This window comes from Apis dorsata, unplaced genomic scaffold, assembly GCF_000469605.1.
Source record: "Apis dorsata unplaced genomic scaffold, Apis dorsata 1.3 scaffold_980, whole genome shotgun sequence".
Taxonomy (NCBI): domain Eukaryota; kingdom Metazoa; phylum Arthropoda; class Insecta; order Hymenoptera; family Apidae; genus Apis; species Apis dorsata.
In genome coordinates this window covers 96,721-110,171 of record NW_006264083.1, presented here as the reverse complement: position 1 = coordinate 110,171, position 13,451 = coordinate 96,721, and the positions used below count along the sequence as shown (strand labels likewise).

The window sequence follows — 13,451 nt, the reverse complement described above, 5'->3', positions numbered from 1 at the left end:
ATATATTTTTAATAAAAGATGAAAAGTGTTTTTTTAATTGATTCAATCTATCTTATGAAATATTTTTTTTCTAGTTCATCTATTTTTTTTTCTTTTTCTCATGAAATTTTTATTATATTTATATTTAATTATATTTAATTATTATTATTAAATATTTAATTATATTTATATTTAAATATTTGTACTATATAAAAAGAAATTGAAATACTATTTCATATAATATATCAACTATTTATAATATCAGCTATTATATATTTTATGTATTTTATTTTTTATATACATAAAATTATTCCCGTATTTGATTTTAAGAAAAAAAAAAAAAAAAATTAAAAATTTACGATTGTATATACACACAAAAAATCTACGCATATACGTTATGCGTTAACGATCTTCCTATTTAATATTGTATGCATTCTAAATTGCTTTTAATAAAATAAAAAATAAAAAATACATCGACGTTTTATTGTTTTACAGTATACAACGCGATATTATATGGACGCATGTAATTAGGATAAAAAGATAACATATTTCGCAAGATTATATGTAAGGGATAATGCGAATTAAACTTTATAATACAATTTAATTTCAAAGATTAAAAAATTTGTACAGTCTCAACAAATATTTTTCATCCCAGAGTAAAGAATTGAAAAGTACTCGCTTTAGTTTAATTATCATTCGATCATTATTTTACAAATGATAAAGACATTTGATTTCTTATGAAATTTCAACTAACCTTGGTTTGCAACATAAATGACAGTGCTTATGTTTTACATCACATTTCTATATCATATTGTATTATGTTAATCAATATATAAATATAAGATTTACCAAAAAATTACTACGTAAAAATTTATGAAACCTAAAAGCTGTTTTATTAAATATCTCTTAAAGTAAGGGAAAGTAATTCGCAATATTTAAAATTATGATTTTATGTAATAAAAAAAGAGTATTAGCGTTGAATTTCGATACAACGCAATATACACGTAATTTAAATTATTATTATTAATTAAAATTAAATCTATGATTCAGAAATCGAATTAAATTTTCGATTTCATGATCAATATATCAATATATATTGATATTGAAAAATAACATGATCTATCTTTTTTTATCATTTTTATAATTTCTTTTTACCCTTTTTTATTCTTGCAAAAATGATCTAATGCTATATTACGGAGGCAAAAAATAAATTCTCTTTTTCGCATCCGATTATAAAATATATTCATTCATCGCTCTATGTACAAGCTAAATGTACATATGAGTTTATAAATGTATACTGCAATAAAAAGTAAACGTTCATACTGTGCACCAAAGGCCGTGTAGTAGTATATTGTAAATCGCATTCCATGCACTCACTACTTGATATCTTTGTGACTATTTCATTCATAGTAAGTATGCAACATTTTATTCAATAATAATCCTGCTCTTAAAATATACACCAAATGATTGAACAGACATTGTGAAACAAATTTGCAAACAAATAACAGATAAAATGAAATCATTGAATTTATATGTCTGCAATGTTCACATTATAACTTTATCGATGAAAGTTTTTAATTCGCTAATTGTTACACAAAAACATTGCAATATTTTTGTTTCTCATATAGAAACTTATAGAAACTTATATAATTATTGCATATATGATTCTTGCGCTCTTTCGGTTTTTAAAGATATGGATGAACAATGTTATTTTTATATTATAATTATTTTTACGTAAAGATTAATTAAGTATTATATAATTAATCTTGTTTAACAAATAGTTGACTTTTAATAACATTTTATCCTATTCAAAATCTTAAATGAAATTAATAACTTATATTTTAACGTAATCTATCTTTTTTTTTTTTATAAATTTATGGATATTCATTGTCATTTATTTAATAGAAATATGCTTTAGTCTGAAACGAACTATGAAAATTATCACTTTTCCCTCTCCATTCGTCATCGAAAAAAATAAATCAAAAATCATTAAATCGATAATAGAAAAAGAAAATAAAAAAAAAAAATAATAGAAAGAAAATGAAAAATATTTTGTATATAAAAACATCGATATACAATTATAGATATGTTTTCATATATATTCTGAAGTAAATTTGATTAATGATGAATATTAATAATTCAAGTTTAAGCAAAATTTTTAGAGAACAAATTACATGCACATAAGATTGCAAAACTTTGCAAAATCGTAAAAGACAATATTAAAATGTCTAGAAATTGAATTATGTATGTTTCTGTTTAATGAGATTGTAATAAAAATATTATACAAAAACTAGAAAAGTTAGAGAAATAACGACGAATAGAGGGCATAAAATAAGATGTACAGTTTATCCAATGAATATAATACCTGCTTTACGTGATATATTTAGAATAAAAAAACAAAACAAAAAAAGAAATTGTAAACAAACTATAACAATTGTAAATATTATACAGATTATTAATCAATATCATATTACTTTTGACATAATAAATCAGACGATTGATATAATATTGTGTTAAAACATAAAAGATATATGTTTACTATGTGAAACTTGAGTATCAATTACTATATTTAATCATATGCAGAAAATATTTGATTAATCTTAATGATATAAAGTATTAAAATATTTACGTCTCTTTTTCAATGTAATTTGTCGTTCAATCAATGATTATAAAAAGCAGGTTTAAAGAAATGGCAAAAAAATATCTAATAACGTTTAACTATCGAGAAGGATTGGCATCAGTTAATAGAAGTTCCAGATTTGTATATCTCCCGCATTTTAAATGAGATAGTCGATTCAAATGCTGATTGAGCGTATTTGCAGCAATCGGTCGACAAGGTGCGACACAGGGTGGAGTTTCACCAATTATTTCAATGATGTTTGCTATGAAAGATGACCATTCCGAAGATAAAGAATCATCCGTGGGATATAATTTTTCTGCTTGTTCAAACATCGAAGCAATTACAGATACACCAAACTAAACAGAAAAGCGTTTAAATGTTGAAATCGATGTAAAAAGAAAAATAAAATATTAAAAAATTTAATAACAATAAAATAATTTTAAACAAACCTTGTTCGTTAAAGCAAAAGCTAAACTGTTGTTCTTGATAGGTTGATTAGCAGAGTCAGATAGCGATCGAGCTAATCGAAATATTGTATTGAAGTTTTGCACGGTATCGAACCATCGTTGAAATTCCGAATACAGGCTTATCAAGAGGTGAGAATCTCTACGACCTATAATAGCTAATCCTCGAAATATCGCGTTCCATAATTCTTCTAATTGATTACGATGGTCCGTTATATTTAAATATGGTAAGAACCTTAACAACAGCGTCTGCGATAAACAATAATATTCGAATGATCGATATAATAATTTTCTTTCTTTTTTTTTTTATGCATTTATGTATTATGTATTATGTATGTATGTATATATATATATATATATATTTTATTTCTTATAAAGATGTGTATTTTATTTTCACTTACCTTTCCTTTTCGAATACTTAGTATGCTCGCTAATTTATCATCTTGTATCAATTGAAGAAAAGCTGATAATATCATATTTATTATATCTGAGCTACCTTTTTTAATATTATTTGTTTCATTTTCTTCTTCTTGATTTTGTTGTTGCTCGCTAAGTAGAGCCAAAGGATTATGCAAATCTTCAAGTTTTAATTGAATTATATATAACTGAAAATAATATTATTCATGTAATAGAATGTTTATAGATAAATCGAACGTTTTGTTAAAAATAAGAAAAAAATTAATACCCTTTCAATTTCGAGTAACAATTGTCTTGTTCGCTTTGTATCTTTTTGTTGTATTTGAGTAGCTAATTGAGGATCACTATTTGGTACAACATCCATATCAATAACTTTACGTGGTGCAATAACACTAGCAAACTGTAATTTTCCCAAAGAATTTTCAAATTGTGTTGGTGTATATATGGATTTTGAAAGTACATGATGTGGTTGTTCTCGATCTCTGAAAACAAATGTAATAATAATGATTATTTATTTTATCAGGAATTTAAGCAGAAAAAAAAATAAATAAATTGAGAAAAAGAAGAAAAGAAAGAAAATAAGAGAAAGATTTACCTGGAATCTCTATGATAATTATTATTATTGTTATTGTGTTTTTTATCTTTTTGCTCTTGATTTATACATTGCCTATTTCTTCTATCGCAGAAAACGATGTAATAATAATCATCAACATACGGTTCATTTGTATTAAGTTGCAATAATTGAATATTAATTAACCACTGTTTTTCCCGAGTACTCATGAGACCGGCATATTCATCATATTCTCCTGATCCGATGATTCCATTTATTCCTTGACAGTGATGATTATAATGATAATGTCGTTGATTATTTCGATCATGATTACGATGATGTTGATTGTTCTTAAAAAATGGTTGGTGATTTCCTTGTTGTTCCCCATGATGAAAAGCTCTATTTTGATTTCTTTGATTTCCAGAATGCGGAAAAGAATGTTGCTGTTGTTGATGACTGGTCTGATTGCTAGAGAAAGGAGGTATCATACTATGATCTGCTCGTAAAAATGGAGGTGGACATAAATTCGAAAGCGATGGTTGCTGTAACAATATGATTAATTTTAATAAAATATTTTTTAGAAATATTTATATACAATTAATTATTAAAACTTACAGGAAAATTATTACAAAATGAACCATGAATTGGTTGTCTTTGAGCAGTATGTGGTAACATCAAATGTGCTGCAATAGGATATCTCAGTACATTTCCAGTTTGATCTGTAAAAATAAATATATTGATTTCAAAAGAAAATAATGTGAATTTAGATTTATATTATCTTAATTTATCAATGATGAAATTTAATTTTTCATATACTTACTGGCTAATAATCTAGGATGCTGTAAAAATTGAGGATGAGGAAATCTCATGTTTGTTGGTAAAACAACAGGATGTGGAGGTATACCCAATCCTGGCGGGAAGCGCGGTGGTGCAGACAAAGATTCAAACAAAAGTGATCCATCAGATTTCTGTTGTTGTTGTTGTTGTTGTTGTTGTTGTTGCGGTTGTTGTGTTTGAGTAGGTTTATTTAATCTAGATGGTTGTCTATTTGCAATTAATCCCTTTTCTAATTGTTCCACTGTGCATACATTTGTTATAGCTGGTGATAAAGTCAAAGGTGGTCGAGGTTTAGGAAGGACTAAATTGGAAGGACTATCCCATACTCCAGGACGTGGAACAATACCTTCTTTTTCATCTAATACCAAATGGGATAAATTATCTTCAATGTCTAAATTGGTTACATTCTGTAACAATAATCATAATTTTTTTATAAATCAGGTATAAATGATTATAAATAAAAAAAAAAATATAATAAATCTATTTACTTTTTTGCTTAAAGTATTCTGATTATGAGGGCGATTGGATTCTGTAATTTCTGCAAGTTTTTCATGATCTTTTTCCCAATCGCCAATAGTAGCTTCAGAGCCAAAAGTTTCATCATTCAAAGCATCATATTCTTCCTCTTCTCCAAGATCATCTTCTTCAAAGGGACATTCGAGACCATCTTCTAAACTGCTATTCTATATAAATCATAAAAAATAATATATATAAAAATAGTAAATGAAAAAGAAATATTATTAAAATAATATTTTGTATTGATAAAATTGAGTGATAAGTAAAAAATTTTGATACAAAGATAATAGCAAACTATACAATGATCATTCGCTTTCTTTATTTTGTTAGAACATCTAATAGAAAACTAAAATAAAACAAAATTATGGGAAAAAAAATTAAGAAAAAATTAAAATAAAACAAGCTTGTAAAAGAAAAATAATAATTAATACAAAAATAGCAGTATTAATGACCTTTGAAGAGATTAAAACATTGACGAGGTTATGCGATGTATGTATCTCCATAACGACTGGAAATGGTAATGATACATACTATGTATTTTAAGAACTATATATGCGTAAAAAAAAAATAATAGAATATAAGATATAAAGTATTCGCTAAATAATCTTTGCCAATCTATGTAAAATGAATAAATTATTCGTATTAGCATTGGATTGCATTGGACAGTTTATAATTTGTTATATTTCTGATGAAACCACGACGCGACTCTTGGTTAAAATCATGCACAATCTCTTAATCTTATCGTGTTATTTTTCATTATTTTTAAACAGAGATGAAAAGAAAAAATAATCCCAAGAGGAACTTGCTTACTTACTGCAAGCGACGTATCGAAACCGAAAAAGAAGTCTGCCATTTGTCGAAATTAAATGTGCAAAATGACATGTTCTGATCAAACGTCAAGCGATACGAAATGCATCAGCTGTCATGGCGGTTCACTATGTGAATTCATAACTGTATTCTAGATGTCGCAGTCGTTTCTTTAAAAAGCTTATATATAGCATATTTACTATTTAATATTTCGAAGCTCTAATTACAATTAAATTATTTCAAGGATTACATTAATTACACTTAAAATATTTAAAATGTTACTATTTTTTTAATTACATGTATCAAATAGCTTTTTTTTTCATTTAAATCAATAAGAATAAGAATATCTTAATGTATTAATATTATTGAAAAGTATTGACATACACTATTTTATGTGCATGCATTATATTATATTAAAAAAATAAATTGTATAATATTTAGATATTTATAATAACAAGAAAATCATTTAATGATAAAAAAGGGAAAAATGATGAGAAAAGACGAATGAATTGAATGTGCATTTTTATTGCCATCAAGTCTTTTGATATTGTGCTAATATTTTTTAAATTTTTTCATTCTAATTTAAATGTTAAACAATTCACGCATTAAGTAATATTCATGTCTAATCGCTTAATTGGCAGACTGCACGCAAGCTTGATATCTCTTATATTCTAAAAAAAATATTTGAAATTAAGCTAATGTGCACAATTGCATCAGCTTTAAGATACAACTGGTCGTGCTTGCATTTGCTTTGTTTACATTCATATGTGAAATATTAGTAGTGATCATTAGAAAGAACATATTGCTCAAAAAATTCTAAGTAAACAAAATCCTAAGTACATAAGTAAATAAGTAAATTGATGTAACGGATATTATTATATTTAAACACTGCTAGTAGCGTGACAGTCGTCCAACGTGGCTAAACTGCTGGCTCTCAGTGATGCCAGACTCAAGGAACTGTGATTCAAAGTATTCATGCCATGAGGATCTTCGCAATGCAGGTACAATCGTGAACTAACGGATTTGTGACAGTCGGGACACAAACGTTTCTTCTTTTTGTCACGTTTTTTTAAAATGTCGTATGCACACCTATAAATTGTATATAATATAATGCAAATAATAAAAGCAATTCGAAAAAAAAAAAATGAAAAAAACATGTTATATTTTTGAATTCACTTTACCTGGCATGTAATATGTGAGAACAAGGTAATGCTTCCAAAGAATCGGTTTCAAGGCCAAAAGGCTCGTTACAACTACCACATCGCAATTCTAAATCTTCTTCCATTGCCGTAGCTAATCTTTCATGATGAGTTTTTTGTTCCTCATCTCCAAGAGAACCATAAATACGCGAAAGCCTTGATCTCACCGTTCGTACCAGGAACTACATTTCAAAGAAAAGAGAGAGAGAGGAGGAAGAGGAGAGGATGAATAGAACAAATAGAAAAAACAGCGAAGATTATTAGGATCTAATTGTTAGTCAAAATTAAATTAGAAATTAAAATATAAGATTTCTTACCTTCGCACCAACTGATCCAGCTACTTCGAGCAGCCTAGTATTGAATTCAAGAGGACGACAATTGCATATTTTATGTTGTAATCGAAGGGCCTCAAGACATCTCGCTGCGCCGTCCATAGCTTCCATTTGACAAAGACGGTCTCCGGTCGCTGCCGCAGATCCCATCGCACTTTCATACTGTCGAAATGCTTTCTACGAACGAAACAATAATGTAATCACACAATTATATCTTACATCTTTATTTCATTTTTTATATGAATAAGAATTTGTCCATCTAATTTTTATCCTTTTTATATACTTACGTTTATATCGGACTTTTTTCTATAAATATCTCCCATTATTCGTATACTCCTAGCATAACTAGCTTGATCTCCAGAAACTAACGATAATCGTGTTGCCTCCTGCGAGTTCCCGATCAAAATAAACAGGTCCAAGTGGATACGTGACAGTTGAATATGGGGGTTGTAGAAAGAAAGTTACTGCCTACCGAACAGTAATCGTGGGCGTCACCGAGTTCTCCTTTTTTCCGGAGTGCCGCTGCCATTTGAAGAAGAGCTGCTCTATGATGTCGGGAATTTAAGTCGCCCAGTTGCAAGCTTCTCGAGAGGTCGTAAGCTCTAGCCGCATACCTAGCGCTCTTATCAGCATCGTGTAATCTGCAGAATAGCTCCGATAAACCTACGTATACCTATGGATCGAAAACAATATGAAACAACAATTATCTATATCTGAATGAGATTGAATCTTTAAAATCTTACCTGCAATTCCAATGACGGGTCTTGAATCGAATGAGCAATTTTATGAGCTCTTTGAAAAGCTTCTAAAGCTTTACAAAATCCTGCTAATTCCAAGTGAACTCTGCCTACGGTCAAATGAACCAATCCAGCAGTCGCACATTGATCGCATTCATTGTATAAGCTATGAAACAACATATTAAATAATTCATTCATAGTTTTATTCAATTGAATTAAATCGAGCAATAAATATGAAATTCGAAAATCAAAAATCAATTGAAAATAATTTGAATCGGATAATTTGATAAATGCATATTTTATCCGTATACAAATTATTTGTATATAAAGTATATAAGTCATGTATATAAATTATTTGTATATATCTCAATTAATTTGATGATCTCGAAACTGCTATATAATTTCATGAAAATTTTAAGATATAGAAGTTAAATAGCTGCTATATAATTTTATGAAAATTTTAAGATATGAAATTTAAATAGTTTTGAGGAACATATCTCATAAAATTATGATTTTTTTGTAAATGAAAGTGTTTTAAAGATTTCAAGATCATCTTGATTTTTTTAAATAGAATTTTCTTTATATTATAAATTAAAATATCATTTCTTAAAATATCATTTCAGTAAAAATTGATCTTCATGCATTTTAATCTTAATAGTCAAAATAGTTAAATATTAACAAAATAATTTTTAATATATATTTATTATTTCTAAGTTAAACTAAATGCTTGAATTAATGCTCCTTTGATATAACTTCAACATGATATAATTTCAATACTTATTTTTATCCTATCAAATCTTCAATGAAAAATATGATCTAATTATCTTATTTATTATTGAATATATCTCATCGTATATTAATTATTCACTCTATTGTCATTAATGATCAATTTGTTTAATGTTTTGTAACCAATAATATATTTTTTAAATTAACATATATTTATTTAACAAATAAATATTGCTTTATTCGCAAATGAAACATTTTGTGAAAAAAGAAAAAGAAAAAATAATTATTTTTGTTATAAAAGTTTTTAATAAAACATAATAATTTTAACAAAATGACACTTGAATGCATCGTATTAAAATTGAATTACTATTTTTAAAGCATCTACTTTAGCTTTTAGAGATAAAATTATTTTATTAATCTTATTAATTAATCTTATTAATTATTAAATTAAAGATAATGATGCATTTTAAACTTAACGAAGATTGATATATAATATTTTTATTTCGAATGTAATATTTTAATGATTTACAATATAAAAAATAGATTTTTCTATTTAAAAAAATCAAAGTAATTTTGAAATCTGGGAAATGTCTCTATTCACAAAAAAAACATGTAGGTTATAAGATGTATTTCTCGAAATTTCACTCAAATTCTATTTCCTATAATTTTTTCCTATAAAATATATCGTTTAGCAATTATTCGAAATAATCAAATTAGCTGAGACATATGAATAATGTAATAAAAAAGCCAATATAATTTAACGTATCATTATAATTACCATTATAATAATAAGAAAAAATGATAGATATTTTTACCTGTGTCTCGCATAGTCCAAAGCCCTATCTAATGCGCCCAATCTTTCATGTGCCCTCGCCAGATTTAAATAGGCTTCTGCCCGCATGTTTGGCGAATCCAATTCTTCGGAAATGCATAACTGTTTGTGTCCAAAATCGATGCTATCTCTGAAAAAGATATATGGTTTTTTTAATAGATTACATTTGTTCATTTATTTGTTATCAATAACAAGTTGTTGTCGAAAGCGAGAATAAGTCGAGCGACGAACTTGATTAAAGTTGAAAGTTTCGTTGAAACTTTTAACGATTAAAAGAAACGAAATAAAAATAGGAAATGGTGAAAGATCGAAGTGTATCAAATACTCTTTCACACATGAATGAGCACAATGAATATCTGCGAGTAATAACGAACATGTTGGTTTGTTAGTGGTTCGTTACTCGTTTTTTAGGGAGAAAAAAAAAAAAAAGAAAAAAAAAAAGAAAAAGCTTCTTTACGGTGTCAAGAATCTTCGAACCTTTCACCTTTCAAGTATGATGTGTCTCGCTAATTAAATATTATCTCTTGGTTATAATCTCTTTATTAAGCTTTTTTCTCTTCCTGTTCGTAGTTTAAGTTACGAGGTTGACAGTGCCTCTCCATAGCATTGAAGTGGGTTGAATAGTCTGGACAATCAGTGCCTTTCGGCGAAACAAACCATCTCGTGTCTTTCTTCTTTTTTTTTTTTCTTTCGCTTCTTTTTTTCATCGCTTCATCTCTTTATGCATTTCATTTTTCGTTCCTCCTCATTTTTTTTATTGATGTCATATTATTTTCTCCACCTTCATTTTTTTTGATTAAAAACTAGTTACTTGAAATGAAAAGTTATTTCGATTTGGAAAAAGCATTTAGGTAGCGAATACGAAGAAAAGACAAGCATTTGGACAAGAATTCAAAAACAAAAGTATCGAAGTAATTCTGATTACATACCTATACTTTCCCCAATCCATGTAGGCTTGATACAGATAGCCGAGAAGGGCGAATTTATCTTCTCGTTGTCTGATATTCTTTAAAGCACCTCTCCATTTACGAACAGCAGCTTGTTGTTTATGAGCGCGATATAACTTCAAGCCTTGTTCCACCTGAAAAAAATAGAGAATATAGATACACGCGTCTATCAGTTAAAACGATAATGAAGGAGGTTGTATCGATTCGGCCTTGAACTTCTTCCATCGGTTTAAGATCACTCGATCCTGTGTAACATAAATAGCACGAAGGTCAATCTCGACGATAATGGAAAGAACAGACTAATTAAACGTCGAATAAAAATAATAGAGCTAGCATGATTGACGTTTAAGTCAAACGATCAATCAAAAAGTTTTCCTTTCTTGATTTATCTCTTTTTCATTTTTTTTTTTTTTTTTACTTGTGTCGACTACATTGTATCGCAAAAATTCAAGAGTGTAAGTAAATATAAAAATTGATTTTATACATAGCGTGACTTGCAATCATAGTCGCGTGCATCTTATACGCGCCATGATCCCATTCTCGGCAATGACCGTGACCGAAGAAAAGGAAGAGATAATTCGAGCGTCGAAATTGCGAATCGTTATAAAAAATTAAATTTTTACCCGTCTTCGAGCCATATGTTGGTCTAAACGACGTCTGCAACCTATTAGACATTCCCATAGACCAGAGCCGGACCTGCCGTTCTGGTAATGAGTGTTTTCATTGGAATTCTGATGCCGATAGTCCTCTTCGGTGAATTCACATACATCTAGCGGATGCCGCGATCCATCTGGACTACCCAGAAGAGCAGTCGCGGAGAGTTGATGACTGGCCGCCCCGCTGTAAATTTCCAATGGTACGTTCAACGATTGTTCAATCGCGTATTATTACATATTTCATGATTACATATTTTTCGATTCGTGGACTTGCGAAAAGACACACGAAAAAAGATCGAGCATTTTCAATTCCTGTTTTTTCTTTATTTTTTATATTTTCAAATCAATAATATATAGAACTGTATTTTTTATTTTATATATATTTTTTATATATTTTTATTATATTCGTGTCAGTTTGTTATTGTATATCGAACGAAATATTAGATTATGAAAACATTCTTTTCTTTCCTAAATAGATTACAAGAATGGTGGCGGTTATTGCGATCAAACAAAAAGATGCGAAAATTCGATTGCGGAATTCTCAATTCGAAACGAACGACCTGTGTGCTCATAGTGGGCGAGGCATCTGTAACCTCTTTTTCTGACCTATATACCAAGTTATCTCCGAGTATTATGGCACCGCGACAGTTGCCCCTCCCATTTCGTTTCCTTTCCCGTTTCGGTGATTCTCGCGCAATCCGAGAATTCACGTCTATTAAAACCGAATAAATCACTATTTTATTTTATTCGATACTTACCCGAGATAATCTCTCGAAGAGATTGATTCCCATGACATGATTGTGTCTTCTTTTCTTCGTTACTTTCTACGTCCTTTGGAATGTGTGTTCCAGTATTCCCACAACAGCATGTCGATTCGCCAAAGTTTAAACTCAACTTCCCTCGTCAGCAGAGGCATTGTTTCTACAATGCTTGCAACTTGTTACTTCGATATGATACATATCCTTCTTCTTAAATCGAATCGACACTCGATGTGTCATTAGTTAGTTGTTTTTAACTCTGTCAATCTTTTAAATTCGAATTACAATTCAAGAAAGAAGATACGATTTGTTTTCTCACCAATTAATCAACTAATATGATTTTTTATCTGCAAATCATGAACCTATTGCAAAAGAAATCGTGAAATCGGGAATCTAACTTGTTAAATACGATATATGCAATCAAAAAGAAGATAATACAATATTGAGGTAGCTTTTTTTAGCGTCACACTGTGCATTTGGATAGAATTTTTTTTGTGTATCAACTATTATATTTATATTTGCAGAAAAAAATAGTTTTTGTTTTTGTGAAGTTTTGTACTTGCTTTTAATTGAGCATTGTCAGAGTTTAGTTTTTTAATTTTTAAAAATTAGTCGAAAAACGAGAAGAGTTTCTGCAAACGACAAGGAAATGAAATTAAAATAGAAAAGAAAGGAAAACAAATTGAAGGAATGAAAAAGGAAGGAAAAAAGGAAGGAAACAAAAAAAGATTTAAACGAGAAGAATTGGACCACGAATATCGGGATTTGAATCGTACGTAAAGAAGAAACCGAATATCAATTGATAAATAATTAACATTTCGATAATTTATTTTCAATATGATTATCTTTATAGAATCTCACCAAATCCTTTTTGATCGAATGATATCTTTTGTGATTTTTATACATTATTATATTATATTTGACTCTTTGTATTTGGAAGTTTTGAGCGTTCGTCTTATTCTTTTACTATTAAATCTGATTATTGTTAAATATATAACATTCTATAATTTATGATGTAATAACAGAATATACAAATATTCGCATGCGCTATTGAATTTTATGAACATGAACTAT

At 28.2% G+C, this 13,451-nt stretch overlaps 2 protein-coding genes and 1 long non-coding RNA gene across 4 annotated transcripts in view; 1 reads left to right on the top strand and 2 right to left on the bottom strand.

Moving 5' to 3' along the window:
• Positions 1 to 4,758, top strand: part of LOC102681101 — an 11,496-nt gene extending 6,738 nt beyond the window's left edge. The window contains exons 3-4 of the long non-coding RNA XR_004151613.1: positions 4,455 to 4,574; positions 4,648 to 4,758. This is a non-coding gene — a long non-coding RNA (uncharacterized LOC102681101). The remainder of the gene's footprint in view (positions 1 to 4,454; positions 4,575 to 4,647) is intronic.
• On the bottom strand, positions 2,622 to 6,343 carry LOC102681172 (protein PAT1 homolog 1). Of its 2 annotated transcripts, none has more exons than XM_006623941.2 (9): positions 6,198 to 6,343; positions 5,356 to 5,550; positions 4,851 to 5,274; positions 4,646 to 4,749; positions 4,076 to 4,572; positions 3,749 to 3,962; positions 3,465 to 3,668; positions 3,049 to 3,312; positions 2,622 to 2,955 (listed from the first exon to the last, which is right to left on the bottom strand). In XM_006623941.2, exons 1-9 carry the CDS (start codon positions 6,234 to 6,236, stop codon positions 2,698 to 2,700), a joined length of 2,199 nt encoding a protein of 732 aa, XP_006624004.1. In that variant the 5' UTR covers positions 6,237 to 6,343; the 3' UTR covers positions 2,622 to 2,697. The 2 variants fall into 2 exon arrangements, with proteins under 2 accessions (XP_006624004.1, XP_031370191.1); XM_031514331.1 differs by lacking the exon at positions 6,198 to 6,343 and adding an exon at positions 5,836 to 5,990.
• Positions 6,344 to 6,695: 352 nt separating this feature from the next.
• Positions 6,696 to 13,451, bottom strand: part of LOC102680546 (43 kDa receptor-associated protein of the synapse homolog) — an 8,257-nt gene continuing 1,501 nt past the window's right edge. Inside the window, exons 2-11 of the mRNA XM_006623937.2 lie at positions 12,378 to 12,739; positions 11,587 to 11,803; positions 10,946 to 11,097; positions 10,000 to 10,146; positions 8,465 to 8,624; positions 8,194 to 8,394; positions 8,009 to 8,107; positions 7,707 to 7,898; positions 7,372 to 7,571; positions 6,696 to 7,279 (exon numbers count right to left, since the gene is read on the bottom strand). Coding sequence (XP_006624000.1) covers positions 7,072 to 7,279; positions 7,372 to 7,571; positions 7,707 to 7,898; positions 8,009 to 8,107; positions 8,194 to 8,394; positions 8,465 to 8,624; positions 10,000 to 10,146; positions 10,946 to 11,097; positions 11,587 to 11,803; positions 12,378 to 12,415 — 1,614 coding nt within the window. The 5' untranslated portion in view covers positions 12,416 to 12,739 and the 3' untranslated portion in view covers positions 6,696 to 7,071. The remainder of the gene's footprint in view (positions 7,280 to 7,371; positions 7,572 to 7,706; positions 7,899 to 8,008; positions 8,108 to 8,193; positions 8,395 to 8,464; positions 8,625 to 9,999; positions 10,147 to 10,945; positions 11,098 to 11,586; positions 11,804 to 12,377; positions 12,740 to 13,451) is intronic.